At 43.1% G+C, this 16,261-nt stretch overlaps 1 protein-coding gene across 3 annotated transcripts; it reads right to left on the reverse strand.

Annotated features, from left to right (window-relative positions):
• Positions 1–2,536: 2,536 nt before the first annotated feature.
• Positions 2,537–15,595, reverse strand: GPR61 (G protein-coupled receptor 61). Of its 3 annotated transcripts, none has more exons than XM_007427518.3 (4): positions 14,841–15,595; positions 13,114–13,237; positions 7,150–7,240; positions 2,537–4,411 (listed from the first exon to the last, which is right to left on the reverse strand). In XM_007427518.3, exon 4 carries the CDS (start codon positions 4,032–4,034, stop codon positions 2,670–2,672), a length of 1,365 nt encoding a protein of 454 aa, XP_007427580.2. In that variant the 5' UTR covers positions 4,035–4,411; positions 7,150–7,240; positions 13,114–13,237; positions 14,841–15,595; the 3' UTR covers positions 2,537–2,669. The 3 variants fall into 3 exon arrangements, with proteins under 3 accessions (XP_007427580.2, XP_025022017.2, XP_088009602.1); XM_025166249.2 differs by having other exon boundaries at positions 14,772–15,595; XM_088153476.1 differs by lacking the exon at positions 14,841–15,595 and having other exon boundaries at positions 13,114–14,765.
• Between the last annotated feature and the right edge of the window lie 666 nt (positions 15,596–16,261).

The following is a 16,261-nucleotide window of genomic DNA, read 5'->3' on the forward strand; positions in this document are numbered from 1 at the left end:
GAAAATGTTATATGTGGTCCAGTAAGATTTTGGAGAGAAAAGATATTCTGAATATTGGGCCATTTAACACAATTTTACATATTTTACCATTTTTTGAATGGTGATATTTAATTTTCTTCCCTTTCTCACTGGCCTAGTTTCAAGGGGAAAGTGTTACAGTAGAAAACAAACAGATGTGTCATTGGAAAGCCAAAAAAAAAAAGTGTACATGGAAAGAATTAAGAAACACAGAGGTTAGCATGGATCTGTCTATTGTGCCAATCGCCACGGAACTTTTGGTATTCATTCCACCTTCTTTTGCTTCCTGAGCCTTTAGTAAGCCAGTCCTTGTAAACAATACAAAGACTGCATAAAAGGAAAAACGAATATTGAGAGACTGAAACAAAACAGCTCTCACCATACATACACATCATAGCACAGCATTTTTAGGCCAGAAAAATTATTCCTGGTGGATGAAATCTCAGGGCTTCACATTGCACTATTGTATGGGAGTTAGGGAATACCCTTATGCACTGCCAACTCTTGGTGTACTTATCCATTTTCTACACTCTCTGAACTGACAACAGTTTTACTTCCTTAAGAGTTGTTACCACATTTGGCATGCCATGTGTTTTTACTATCATCTGGCATCGTCTAGATGAAGGTAGGACAGCAGTTCCCAGAATTCTCAGTAAGCATGGCCATTCCTGGCAGAGAATGCTGGGATTTAGTCCCTTACACAGATTGAGGACACCAGGTTATGGAAGGCTCATTTTTTGAAGTCTTAGGCTACTATGTCCAGAGGAACTGTACTCACTATTGAAAATGAAAAGTTGGAAGCTCAAAAATTCTAGCAAAAATACTTATTTTGTTTCCCCAAGTTCCTTCTATCAGGAGTCATGTGAAATCAACAATAAACAACTTACAAAGAAAAAAAGGCAATTGACCAAGTATGGTTTCAACCTACTACTTAATTTGAGACAGGAAGTAGGGAAAATTCATTATTTCTGAGATTCCTTCCAGCAATTCTTTACAATGAAATTATGCTAAACATCTAGCTATTCCAGCTCAAAAGGAGGCACTAACGTGCATGAGGATTCACCCAAATGTTTTCAAACTATAGCTTTCTATGGATGGGCATACCTTCAGCGCATCCCACAGTGAGCCACAAGTTAGGACAAGAAGTGTAGCAGCAGGGAAGATGTGTGGTAGGACTGGGCACACAGAAAGGGTTAGGGAACTTCCATTCGTCCTGGAATCCTCGACTTCTAGGCCAAAGCTGTAATATGCTTTCAGAAGGCCACACAGGAAAAGAAGAGATTGTGCTGGACAGGCAATGGAGAAGCAGTAGTGCTATGAAGTAGGCCATGAGAAGTAGGTGATTACCCTAGGTGGGCATGAAATGTATTAGGAGAACATGTGGTCCTCCAGTTGTTGCTGAACGACACCTCTCAGGATAGTCAATGGTGACAAAGCAAAGTGTGGTCTTTAGCCACATCAAGAGAACTGTAGACGCCTCACTTCTGATCTAAGTAACTAGGATCATATATACAGAAACATTTTTTCTTTGCATGTACAAATACAGTGTGGGTGTATGAGAGAGAAAGAGAGAGGCAATAAGTACAAAACTCACTGCTTCAGCACAGCAGTTGCTAGTGGATTTGGGGGCAGAGGGAGTATACTTCCAAATGAGAAAAGTCACTAGCACATACTTTTATGTAAATCTACTAAAGTCAGTGTCTGTATTCCTCTATCAGGTGATCAGGTACAATTTATTAACTGTTATGATTGGATTCAAACTTTGTGCTAGACTGAAAACAAGCAAACTATATAACGGCTTAAAACAATGTGTGAACCAGATCATATGTTTCATTTTACAGATCTAAACTTAATGCAACTAAAGGCATAATTCTAATGTATTTCTGACATTGGCCATATTCACTCTGCATTAAACCATCAGGTGATTTATTTTGTTTTGGCTTAGTGTAACAAAAGAATCCAGCCTTTTAGATCATCAATGATGATTGATGATTGACTTTTAACCACAGGGAAAGCTTCTTGTGACTTCCTTAGTTCTGTTGACTTCTTTAATAGTAAGACAATATAATCCTTCAGAGCGGGGCAATGTGGAGCTGTAAAATGTGTTCCTACATCATAAAGGTCAATTGTTCATCCAGTTATTGCTTCTACCTATCCCTGGGCCTTTCTGTAGCTCAGTCATGCCTAGTCCAAATAACAGTGAGCCCTCTCATTTATAATCCTACAAGTCAAAGGCAGCCATGATTAGAAGGTGGATGGAAGGAGTCCAAAGCAGAAGATAACAATTACTAGAGGAGGGAGGGAGGGAGGGAGGGAAGGAACTAACAAAAGAGGAAAAGAAAATCTTCAGAATAGTGATGTTTCTAACTACAAACCTTAAGAATGAATTGATGGGGTGGGTGAGCAATTACCATCCTATATTAGTCAAAATGAAATGAAATTACTTGGATACTAATAGCAGCTGGTTTTGTGTGTGTTCATGTGGTTTCACTTGAGCAGTGTGCGTTGGAGAGAAAGGTTTCCAATTGCCATGGCGTATTTATTAAATACTCCCCCATATACAAACGTACACATTCTTCATCAGCTGCTATATTCTGCATTATTTCACACATCAATAAATCTAGATTGTCAAGTGCAAAAAACCCCCCTAGCTACAGCTCAGGCTTCGGTGAACGTGCTGCTCTGATGTAGTTATCAGAGACAGTGATATCGCTGTTCATGTGCTGCTCCAGGAACTCTGAGGTCTCTTCTGCAATTTGCCCTGGGATCCGGAAATCAATGGTAGCTTGGTCCCTTTTAGGGCTAGGCTGGGTAAGAGCATTTCTGGCCTCGGCAGGGCAACCTGTCCCTTGCAGGAATTGCAAGAAGTTCTCCTCGATGGAGCCTTCTCTGCTTGGTAACCTGAGGTCCTCCTCCGGCGGTTGCTTGAAGAAACAGGTGAGGTGCTTGCTGAGTTCTCCTCGGATCTGCCGGTTGAGGCACCCATAGAAGAAAGGATTGGATGTGAAACAAAAATAGCCAATCCAAGTGACCACATTCTCTGTCTGCTGGCCAGGGAAATGGGAGCTCAGAACCGAGTAGAGATGGAAGGAGAAATATGGCAGCCAACAGAAGAGGAATTGTCCCCCCACTGCTAGGAGAATGATGACAGCCTTTCCACCCCCAAACGTCCTCTGAGGGGTAGTTCGAGGGGCTCCTGAGCTAGTCACCATTGTGGACCTACTGCTAAGGGATTCTGACCGCTGCCGTGGGGTATCCATCCAAGTAGGGAGTGGACCATGGTGCATGGCAGCTACTCTGGCCACTTTGAACATACTGCAGTAGACCACCAAAATAATGGAGACAGGCAAGAGGAAGTAGAAAACAGCAAAGAAAATCACAAAAAACTTGCAGTAGGCACTTCGGCTCCACTGCAAGGTGCAGGTCTGTCCATTGTAGGCTGGGGATCTACTCATATGGTCTTGGGAAAGCCATCCCAAGATGGGGATGATGGACATAACTACTGCCTTGATCCAGACACCAACCAGGACACAGACCACCAGGCTTACAGTCATTTTGACCTCATAGCGCATGGGGTGCACCACATAGTAGTAGCGCTCTACATTAATAGCTGAGATTGAAAGGATGCACATGGTGATGAAGCAAACACTCAGGAAGAGATAGGTATGACATATGGCATCCTCAAAGACTGTGCCATCAAAGAAAGTTGAGCTGGACAGCATGGCTAGAGGCATTAGGGTAATAGCAGCCAAAAGATCCACCAAGCAGAGGTGGAACACAAAGACAAACTTCCTCAGTGCTGGGGTTTTGATAATGACCGTCATAATTGCTACATTGCCCACAATGGCTGTCAAATCAATCAAAAGCATGAAGAAGAGACCCACAGACTCAGAGGCCACATCTCTGGGCTTGGTGTCTAGGCTAGAATTGAGAAGCATAGAACTTTGGGATGTCTGAAGCAGTCTTCTGATCCTGGCGGGATTCCGCACCCACGGGGTGGGAAGAGAAGGCTCCATGGAGATTAGCACCTCCCTTTACAAGTCCATCACCCATCCTATTCTGGGTCCCCAGAAAGTAATCAGAGAGAATCAAGAGAGATGGTGGTGCACAAGCAGCCACTGGCCATATTTTTTGCCAACATTCAAGTCCAGCAGGTCTTTGGGGTACTTATACCTTCCAGTACCACTCAGTTCTGTGAGCCATTACAATCAGGGGCCATGCTTAATTCAGCAGATCTGTTTCATCTTGATTGTATGTCATAGGCTATAATAGCAAAGTAATGTAGAAAGTCCATTGGACCTGGCCTGGTTATGAAGAACAGTCCCTTCCTTGCTAACTGTATAAGGCTTTACTGCATCTTGCAACATGCTGTTTCTGAGGCAAATGTTCGCACCTGAAAGAAATACATATATATTTACAGATTAATCACCATGTCAGCCAAAGCTACTTCATTGGCAGAACTACATTTAGGGCTGGCTGAAATGAGCAGTTTTGCCTTTAAAGCAGATTGTCCCATTCAGGGGAGCCACTTGGATGGTTGCTGTGAAAGTCAGGCCCTTTGATCTTTCTGGAAAAGGATGAGTGTGGGGTATTTCAGGGGATTCACAGTTTAACAGTGGGTGCTCCCAAGAATGGGGAGTGGGATGCTGGATTCAGCCCTGGTCTACTGAGGGTTGAGTCAGGGGGACAATGACCTAAATGAGAATGGGATCTGGCCATAAATTTATCCTGCATAAAACTGGAGGTTAGGTTGAGTTGTTTCTGAATATGTAATTTTTGTTCAATTTTTATTTACTCCCCTCCCATTTTCTTTCTGTGTTATTTGAGTGAAGAAAGTGGGGGAGAAGAGAGTAGAAATCCCAGTGTGGATGATCACTAGCAACGTGGAGAGGAAGACATTTAAAAGACAGAAGAGATATACTGTAGGCCACCACCCTATTTGGTTCTTTCCTCTTTTGGTCAGCTCCCTGGATATAATTACTGCATCCTATGATTGTGGATGAGAGAGCCAACCTTGTGTGCATTACTGAAAGATGGGTAACTACTCTGAGTACAGAGTACATACCTTTCTGAGTGCAGCATCAAATATGACTGCAAGAATTGCTGAGATCCATTGAATCTCACTGACCAGAAAACTTCTCCCAAGACGATGAAGGCCTTTTCCTGGTGTTTGGTTAAGAATACAATAAGTTTAATATTGGTATACAGCCCACTCTGCTGTCCATACAAGCTGGCTGTGGTGGTCTCAAGAGAACTCCGTGATGGGCATTTTTAAAATTTATGTTGGGACTCCCCTTATACAGGAAGCTTTAGATTTCATGTGACTTCATAGGTCTGTCTCATCAAACCAAGAAATAGGCCAGGGCATATCCTTGACTTAGTTTTTTGCTTGGGACATGGGGCAAGTAGTCTGGATGCTGCAAAGCAAAAGTTATAGTTGCCCACTGTCACAGTCAGGCCACCATCTGGAGATGAATGTTGAGAGTCAGCTCTCAATATATCATTATCCTTCTATAGGAACGGAGTAGTTACTGGGACAGTTTGTCCCCACAGACTTTGGAAATTCTTGAACAATAATCCTGTCAAGGCCTTTGTTGTTCTATGTAGTGGTGAAACAAAATGGGCCACTGAGAAGATCATTCCTAAGAGCCCTCTCTAGTGTTCTGGAGCAAAGTTTTCTGGGGTACACTGGGTGATAAAACTAGCTAGGCGATAGCTAGAATGTAAATGGTAGTTCACCATTAATTGATCAGATAGACATTCATATACACAATTCTGCTTATTGTATGGCAATGCAACCTCCATTGCATCCTCAAGAGAGCATTTTAGAATGATTAAAGGCTTACTGTTATATGCCCTGTAAACCATGCCATGTGACAAATCTGCAAGGCACTTTGATGATGTATCCATCTTCATGCCAGTTTTAACACTGGTTTTGATACTGAGGTATAGAGTTCATCACTTGGCTTAATTGTATGGAATCATTTTCAATATATGAGGCTGAAGACATGGATGCTAATGTAAGTTCCCTTGAACCCTGCCAATCCTGGTTTTTTCAAGATACCCAAAGAAGAATGACTAGGTTGATCCATAGAGTGGTGAACACATCTTGGTGTGATGGAGCGATAATAGCCTGTTGCCCATCCTCTCCTAAATAAGCCCTCCCTGGACCCAAGCATCACTCCAACTATTGCTGAGTCATTTATTCCTTGCTAGGGCAAAGTGCTTGAGAGGGTGATGTCTATGCTGCTATTTATGTTCTTGGAAGACATTGATTATATTGACTCTTTTAAACTGAATTTAGGCCTGGTTTGGGGACAGAATCAGCCTAAGTCACCTTGGCAGATGATTTCCTACAAGAGAAAGACAGAGGAAATGTGGTTGATCCTGCTTAATTTTTCAGTAGCTTTTGATCTCATTGACCAGGATATTCTCCACGATTATCCCTGTGAGTTAGGAGTGCTGGATTATAGTGGTCCTTCTCCTATTTGTAATGTTGATCACAGAAACTAGCTACTGTATGTGATGCCATAAGGCATTATCTTGCCCCAAATGCTAATTAACGTTAACATATTTTGAGACATGGAGTTATCAACATGCTGTGGATACTCAATTTTATTTATCCATAGTAAGACTATTTTGCTTCAAAAATTATTCAGATGATCATTTTTCAACCTTGCACAAGCAGAGCACTTTGTTAGCTTTCATTAAAGGAACCCCACTTTTTTCAGGTCTCCATCTGAGCTTGAAAAACAGGTGCTGCTGTTTTAAGAGTAGCATTAACTTTAATGCGTAGATTCCTTAAAGCAACAGCATCCTTTTATTTCAGGCTGGAAAAAGTCAGGCTGCTTTAATACATAACAAGGAGGTGATTCACTTAGGCAAGATCCAAAGCACTTCTTCCAAAGTACGCAGAGCCCTAATATATTACATCTGAATAAGAGATTGTGCATATTCTGAATTAGTATTGGGACAAAATGATGGGAGGGTTGAGGGCCAACAAACAAGACAGAAACCCTGCAAGTAAATGGTCCCTGGATATGTGGAGAGTCTTCCTGTCCTACATTGGGTGTCACTTCCTAGAGTTCCTTGATAGGGAAAGCCAGTTTCTGTTGTTCAGGTACTGCTCACCTCACATGTAGATTACTGTAATGTAACTGCATTTCATCCAGAAGCTGTAGTTGATGCAAAATATGGTGGCCGTAGGAAATTATGTTGTAACCTTAGAGAGAGAGGGTAAAATATAAATGTTCTTGTAACTGCTATAGCCACTTTTTTATAATTTTTCCTTTCCTTTCCTTTTCTCTCTTTCTTTCTTTTTTTCAATTACTTATTACTTTATTTTCCTTACTTTTTTCTTTCAATTTTTTTACTGTTTTTATTCTTTTAAAAATTAATAAAAATTATATATATATACAAATCCACAAAATATGGTGGTCATGTTGTTGAATGAGGCTTGTAGATATTCATATGCTATACTTCTGTTGAAGCAATTGCACTGGCTGCCAGTTAGCTACCGGTCCAGATTCCAGGTTTTGCTTCTATGTATAAGATCCTAAACAATGCTTTCTCATGAGAGACCTAGGTGAACCTACTTTATGAGGCTCCACTTTGATAGTTCCTGTTCTCTGGATACTTTCCCTGATGAAATCTATGAAGCGCCAACAGGTATGCCACTGAGGGACCAATCTTTTCACCCAAACCTTCATTGAATCAATGTTAGGGAGGAATTGCTCTTTTCCCTTTTCCCCTTTTAATGAATGTGCTTTATATTGTTTTAATTTATTGTGTTTATGATTACATTTTTTCTTCATTTGGAAACCACTTTTGAATGTAATTGCACAGAAAGCTAAATAGAAATACACAAATAATGACGTGATTGCAAATATTTATATCTTAACAATCTGTTGGATTTAAATTACAGTAATTAAAGCACTGATTATTGCATTAAAATATGCTAGCTTTGTTTACACATAACATTAGGATATAAACCCTGGTGCACAAGCCACAATGGCTATGTTCACACATTGCATTAAGTCAAACAAAACACCCCACGTTATGTTTTAGCAGTATGTGTAATCCCAGCAAAGACCCTAAGCACACGTGTTTCTTTTAAAGCATAGTGCTTTCAATACCCCTTCCCCCTAGAACAATTTCCATAAAATTCCCTGTTTGGTTGGTTGGTTGGTTGGCTGTTAAATGATCTACTGTGGAATTTTTAGGGAAAGCATTTGGGGATTTTAGTGTACTTGGTGATTTACCTGATTCAGTTTCAGATGATATTACAGGTAGTCCTTGCTTAATGACCATTCATTCAGAGACCGTTCAAAGTTATGAAGTTACGATGGCGCTGAACAAATGATAGTTATGACCAGTCCTCGAAGTTACAGCCGTCGCAGTGCCCCCACAGTCACGTGATCAAAATTCAGGTGCTTGGCACCCCAGCTGCATTTATGATTGCAGCATGCACTTCAACTCCCCCCCCCAACCTATCTCTCCCCATCTCTGGCCTTTTGGCTACCCTGCACTCCACTGCCCCTGCCACCTTACCACCCTGCACTTTGCCACCCCTGCTGCCCCACCACTCCCAAGGCAGCTGCTGGCCCTTCTCAAGGCCTTCATGAGCCTTTCACAATGGCTGCCTCTGTGGCCCCCCCATCTCTGCCAAACTTATTCCTCCTGTTGCTGATGAGGCATGCCCAAGGTGCATCTCAGGGAGGCCTCACACGGCCTCAGGGAGGTCTCACGAAGGGCCAGCAGCTGACTTGGCTGGGCGTGCCTCATCAGCAGCAGGAGGAAGAAGATGGCAAAGGTCAGCAGGGGGTCAGGGCAACCCAAAGGACAAAGATGGGGGAGACAGGCAGGTGTGGGGAGTTGAACAGGAGGTGAGCGCAGGAGGGCAGGAGAAGCATGAGATCCTTGCCTAATGATGCCATGGTCCTTGCCTAATGATCACAACCAGGACTACCAGAACTGCTGTCACTAAGTCATGTGATGTTTTACCTAATGACCACTTCACTTAGTGATAAAAATTCCAGTCCCAATTAAGGTCATTAACTGAGGACTACCTGTATTAGAGGAATACAGCTACAATTAAAAGAATATAGGCAGTCCTCGTTTAGTGACTGCCTCATTTAGTGACCATTTGCAGTTACAGCAGAGATGAAAAAGTGACTTTATGACCAATTCTCACATTTAGGTCCTTCGCAGATCTGTAAAGCAAAGGAAAGCTGAAGTACAATCATAAGCACAGTCATGGTTTTACTTAGTGACCACTTCACTTAACGATCAAGTTGCCAATCCCAATTGTGGTCACTAAACAAGGACTACTTGTATGTATATTAGCTCTGTCTGAATCTGTTTAGACATTAAGATGTGTTGTCCTGTTAGATAGGTTTAATTATTTACACACAAAATCTAATCTTTTCAGGATTGGCTGAAGATTCTGGAATTTCTTTTCACCTGGAAGCAAACTGGCAACCAGCGCAGCTCACAAAGCAGAGGTGTTACATGGAAATACTGAGGCATGTCCATCGCTGCCCATACTGCTGCATTCTGGACCAGTTGAAGTTTTGGGCGGTCTTGAAAGGCAGCCCTCATGAAGAGCACACTGCAGTAGTCAAGCCACAAGCTGACCAGGGCATGACTGACTGTCTGAAGGGCCCCCCGATCTAGGAAAGGGAGCAACTGGTGCACCAGATGAAGCTGGGCAAAGGCCTTCCTGGCCACAGTTGCCATCTGCTCATCAAGCAGGAGCTGTGAGTCCAGGAAGACCCCCAAATTGTGCACCACCCTTGAATGGGGAAGCATCACCCCATCCAAGGTCAAAATTGGAATATCCCCAAATCTGGGTGGTCCAAACACCCCCAGCCACTTGGTCTTGGTAGGATTGAGTCAGGGACGATTCTTCCCTGTCGAAACCCACTCAGCCTCCAGGTACTGGGTCAGAACCTTGACACCTTACTTGGCCAGCCTAGAGTCGAAAGATATAATTGGATATCATCAGCATACTGATGATACTGAACCCCAAATTGGCGGATAACCTCAGCAGTTTCATGTAATTGTTGAAAAAGAGAGGAGAGAGAACAGAACCCTGTGACTCCCCACAAAGGAGGAACTTGAGGAATGGTCTCTCTCCACCAACCAATACCAAATGAAACTGGCCCTGGAGAAAGGAAGAGAACCACCATAAAATGGTGCAGTATCAAAAGCCACCAAGAGATCAAGGAACCCAAGAATGGATGCACCATCTTCATCCTGGCTCTACCACAGGTCATCTACAAATGCAACCAAAGCTGTCTCAGTACTAAATCCCAGCCTTAAACCTAAATGAAATGGGTCTAGATAATCCATTTCCTCCAGGGTTCTCATCAGCTACAGACCAACCACCTTCTTAACAACCTTCCCCAGAAAGGGAAGTTGAAGACTAGTCAATAGTTATTGAAGGCCATTGGGTCCAAGGATGGCCTCTTGAGGAGGGGGTGTACCACCCCTTCCATCAAAGAAGCTGATGTGGACCCAACTGTGGGTTACCTCCCTAGCCACTTTCATGACCCAGGAGGGACCCAGATCCAGTAAAAGGTGGCCAAGCTGATAGCACAGAGAGCATGTCCACTTCCTCAGGAGTCACCAGCTCAAATTCATCTCAGATCACACTACCAGACCATGCTTCAGACACCTTGGCCTGGCCTGCCCAGAGTCCAAGGGGCCCTCTGGTGAAGCAAATTTGAGAATTGTAATCCACCAGATAGCCTGAGTAATCCTCATAGTCACCCAGCAGATGTTCCAGGGGAGCTCCCTACCCAATAGGGACTGGGTCACCCTAAAGAAGGCTGCTGGACAGCTACCGGCAGACACAATAAGGGTGAAGAAATATTGACGTCTCGCTGCCCTTATCACCATGAGGTAGGCCCTAATATGTGCTCTTATTTGTGTCGTTAGACTTGCTTCAAGTCTTCCTGCAACAGTGCTCCAGAAGTGTCTTCTGACATTTCATTTCCTGGAGCCCCTTGGTAAACCAAGGTGCACTCCAGGATCAGCATACAGGGAAAGCCTGCACAGGAGCAATACAGTCCAAGGCCCCAGCCACCTGCCCATTCCAGGCAATGACTAGGGCCTTAGCCAAATCACCCATCAGATTCTCAGAGAAAACCCCAAGCTCTTTCTGGAACCCCATTGGGTCCATCAGTCTCCTGGGGTGAGCTGATCAAATGGGCCCTGTCTCTCTGCAGGAAAGGGTGGCATCAGTGAGTCGAAAGGCAACCAGGGAGTGATCTGTCCATGGCAACGGACTGGTGTTAATATCCTTCACTGCCAGATCACATCTCAACTACCTTGAGACAAAAACCAGATCTAGCATATGGTCTCTGGCATGCATCGAGCCATCGATGACTTGGGACAGGTCCATGGTTGCCATGGAGGCCATGAACTTCTGAGCTGCCCCACAATCAATATCACCAGGTGGCAGATTGAAATCCCCGAAGAGCAACAGCCTTGGGGACTCTATTGCCAACCCAGATATTGCCAACCCATTATCTATTGCCAAATGATAATGTAAGGATCTATCCTTCAGAATTTAAAATTTAGTAAGACCCCCCCCCTTTTTAACTACAGCTATGTAGATTTGGTAGGCTGCTACAAGTGGCTGGTAAAAATGTAGAAGTTTCATGCTGTAAGAGTTGATTTAGAAACTTCAAGCCTCCTCCAGAATTCCTTCAGCAATTTTCTCTTTCAGACTGTTCTTGAAGGATGAAGTAATTTTTCTTGCTGTAAGGATTTTCTTAATGTACATTCACAGTTCTGGGAAGGACAAACCAGTTAAAGTGTTTTGCATATAATATTTCATTAAAATGCATCTCCTCACAGATACAATGAAGCCTGGCAGAAAACTGAAACATTGCAATCACAGAAGAGAGGAAACCCTCTAACTCTTTGCTCATTAGTGCCTTTATATTTGTAAGAGAAATATCACATCTCTTTAAAGGGAAAGATTTAGTTCTGTTTGTTCCATATTATGGAATTAAGTTGTAACAGACTAGATATTAACTTTGCTACATTGTGGGAAAGATGACTAGCAGGATCCAAGAAATATAAAAACAAAATAAATGAAAACAGATGAGATTTCAGGCCAGTTGTGGTGAAAGACTTTTTATCATTACAAATAAACTCCTGCCAAGGATTTCTGATCTAAGACATTCATGCCCTACATCCACTCACAAGGTCCACCTGGAACATGTCAGGATGAAAGCTGTCTTGTCCTCCTATTAGTGATCCTACTCCAGTACTGGCTGGGAGTGATCCTCCTGGGTTTCAGAGAGAGGGATTTTCCTGGCACCTCTCTTTTGATCCCATTGACTGATGCACAACAAGGCATGGAAGCATTTCCAAAATCCATATTCCAGAGAAGGTGTAATTCAGTACAAGCTAATGATGGGTACACATACAGCTTGCTTATATTTATTGTTTGAAGCCAATTGAACCCCAGGAAATTAGAAGAAATGGTTAAATCACTATGATCAAATTATGGTCAGGCAGGTACCTGCAGTGAGAATGATACCAATACATTTTTCTTTAAACATCTGCAATTAGAGGGCATGGTGTGGATAGTATAAGTCAGGTGATGTAACCACAGCACAAGCCTCTCTCATATACTTGTGAACTTTTTGGGCCTAAGAGCTTTGCACAACATACTGAGGGTTGCACTCTAAAAACTGGCTGGGCCAGGGACATGGACCATGTTTGAGGGAGTACCTGGAGATTTAAGGTGTGAAATGGGTAACTTAAATTCCAGTAAGGCTTAAGTTTCTAATTTTACTTCTTATCCACCCCCTTCCCCAGTCCTCCAGTAGAAAAAGTGGCCAATTTTTCTGGCCTCACCTATTCTTGGCACTCCTGGTCTGTCATGTTAGTTCCCAAGCACGGTAGTGAGACTGTGCAACTTATCACAACTAGCAGGCAAAACAACACCTCTCACAAGAATAGAAAGCTCTGATGCATGAGATAATGAGGATTCTCTTTTCTCCTTGGCCCTCCCGTGCCTTTAGCTTACTCATGCCCCATTTCAACCCTGAAGAATCTGCCGAGAGCCCAACTTACCCACTTGAGTTGCTCTGAAGCAGACAACTGCTGACAGGTCATTTTGCTTTCAAGAAGGTCCAGGCTTCAGTCCTGGAAATATCCCCTTGCACTCCAGTTCAACAGATATGCTCGGAGCACAGCGCTGATGGAAAGTAAAACAGAACAAAACAAAAGCAAAGCTTGTCTGTCTATGACTTCAGCTTGGCCCTAGATAATATTAGCTATCTCAGTCTTACATGGCTCCACCACACTTCCTCTGGCCCAGTGGCCAAAGCCTGGCCATATCTAGCAGTGTCCTGGAATGCAACAGAAATCCTGCCAGTTGGCCTCTCTGGTACTCTTCTGGACTTCTCATAAGCCACTGTTTGAGCACTTATTTAGATGTTTCCCCAATGCATCTTCTTCTTTTCTCCATCTCTTTACCCTCAGTTCTCAGCCAAGCAGCTCTTTCCCAGATAGAGATGGAAACAGTGACACCCTCTTTATCCCATTGGAAGCTCTACCTCCAACTTCTCCCTCGTCTTACCTAATGAAGATGACTTCTTTCATTTAAATAGTGTTCCTTCAAAAAAAACACCCACAAAGTATTTATCTCATCTATGAACAGCAGAGTTTTCCCTCATTCCCCATACTTCACAATTCCACAGGAATAAATATATGTTCTTTGATTATTTATTTATTTATTAAATCAAATGTATAGTCCACCTCACTCGTAATGAGGCATACAGTTAAAAACAGTCCAAAACAATTCAAACCTGAAGAAGGCCATAACCAGGAATTAAAATACCACACACATACATACAAATTCCTGATAGTGGTACGCACTCCCTAACCTGGAGAAAAACCCAAGTCTTCAAAGCTAGTTAAAAGAGGGCAGGGTTGGGGCCACTCAATATTCCAGGGGATGCTATTCCAGAGGACAGATGCCATGACAGAGAAGACATGCCACCTGGGTCTTCTCAGGTGGCCCTGTTTTAAAGATGGGACCTGGAGCATGCCCACTGTTGGACTTACTGGATGGTTCCAATACTATAACTTCCAAATGTTCCTTGCTTCTGAAATCCTTACTGGCAACCCTCCTAATCCGTAAGCAATAGTACACATAAGGTAAATATGGTCTGGTCTGTCTTCAAGAAACACCCACTCACACATACAAGCTCAAATCCTGCTCACGTGGGTTTCCTTCACTGTCCTGTCTCCAGCCTTACAAGACAAAGAGCCCCCAAGTGCTGGACTTTCAACCTTCTTCTGCTCCTTTCCATCTGAAATGAATGGACACCCCTGCCATGGCTGAAATGCCATTACTCCTGCCCACTGTTCCTGCTCAAGAAACCTTACCCTAGGCTACTCCTGCTGCCAGTCCAGTACTTGTAGACCAGGCAGCATAGAAGCAGGCCTCAGCTTATGCCAGAAGGGAGAAGAACAAGAACCCTGAATGGATAAAGGAATAGAAGAGGTGGGTCCTGTTCATTTCTTTGCTCTGCTGCTGGAAAATCTGCTCCCAGATTCACATGCAAAAGGGATCCTCCCCAAATAGCTTATGCTCTCATTGCTCTCCATTCCCCTGTACTTACCTCTGTCTCAGCATCTTTGAGAGAATGGACTGGCTACTAACATAAAGAAAACATATATACACACATCACCTGGATGACAGGAAAGCACTAGCAATATCCTACCCCGAATGCCTGCATGTTGCTGCCTGGCCACAATTGACCCTCCTCTCTTCTCCCAGTTCCAGTTCATACCTTCCCTGTGTAGATTTCCAGCATACTGGATACCTCCTGCTTCTCTTCCACTGTAACTGATGCACAGATCCACTGCAGTGAAGGGTGAGAGGCAGCCAGGAGCTTGGAGAGAGTCTCAGCTTCTGGGTCCTAGATGCCTCCTGATTTCCAGTCCTCTAATTTCTCCTGTGCATAGCCTGATATGCTACAAGTGGTAGGGCAAGAAAAATGTCAGCCCTTAAAATAAAGACATAGTCAGGATGGCTAAACCATTCTACTGCAGCCTTAAAAAATCAGGAATTAAATGAACAGAATGTAGATTAAAATACTTCTGTGAAGTTTACCTCCCTTTACTTTCTTTCTGATTTCAGAGTCAAGCTTTGCTTCTTCCTTTGAAAACAGCAGGGAAAAGAGTAAAAAAAAAATAATGGTAAAAACTTGAAAATAGTGTGTTCTACAAAACCCAAGTTTTCCAAAATGTGGGAACTAGCTGGAGCTTTAAAAAAAAGGCTCTAGATTTTTTTTTATTGTTGTCTACCATAATGAATAGGACTGATTCAGACTTCCCTTTCTGCTCCATGGAGGGGCTCCAGCCTGTCATATCTCTGCATGAAATAAACATGCAATTGGTAGCCCCTTCTAGGTTACAGCTGCTGTTTCCTGGTAGCGGTTCACACAAGCACAGCCCTGCATCAAGCCAAACCAGGTCAATAGTTAACTGCCTTTAAGTGGCCACATTTTTTTCAGTCACGACTGGGCCATGCTGTCTGAACAAACAGCAAGCATCTGAAAGGCTTTAGAGACAGAACTCTCTCTCTCTCTTTTTTTGCTTTTGTTTTGCCCTTGAGTATTTCTAGCACAGTGAGATTATGGCAACACCTTCTGTAATTAGAATATCTATGGAACTCTGTGATTTAGTCTCTGGACTGCAAATGTCACCTACTTCCAGGGCAGCTGGCTTCAAATAAATGTTCCATGATGGCTTCTCCATCACTGCACTTTTTGGAAAAAGCACCCCCCCATCTGAGATTCATATGGCCCCCATACTGCCCAATGTCAAGCAGTCTTTATAAGCCTAAAATTCCCCCCACATCTTGGGTTAGGATGTTTGGGTGGGCCCATTAAATTGGGGAATGCTGCAGAAGGATGGCATGTTGTTCTCTCACATGACTTGTTTTTATATAATGCTGCTTTTTAAGTTTGGGAGGCTGCTCAGAGTTGCTTTGGAGTTGGGTGGGCTAGAAGGCCAATAAATAAATAAATCATAGAAATTAAAATCCAAGACATCTGGAGGGCCAGCTTGAGGAAATTGGCTCTTTTCCAGGGCTGGCCTCAGGCACAGTTGCATCTAAAATGAAAGTTAAATAAAAATTGAAATGACATTCTACTGCTTTTATTTCAGTTCAAGGCAGGGAAACTGCTCAGATTTGATACCGGAAGTA

This window comes from Python bivittatus, unplaced genomic scaffold (genome assembly GCF_059951505.1).
Source record: "Python bivittatus isolate LINGU-HERP-01145 unplaced genomic scaffold, Pbiv_v1 ctg000700_np1212, whole genome shotgun sequence".
Taxonomy (NCBI): Eukaryota; Metazoa; Chordata; class Lepidosauria; order Squamata; family Pythonidae; genus Python; species Python bivittatus.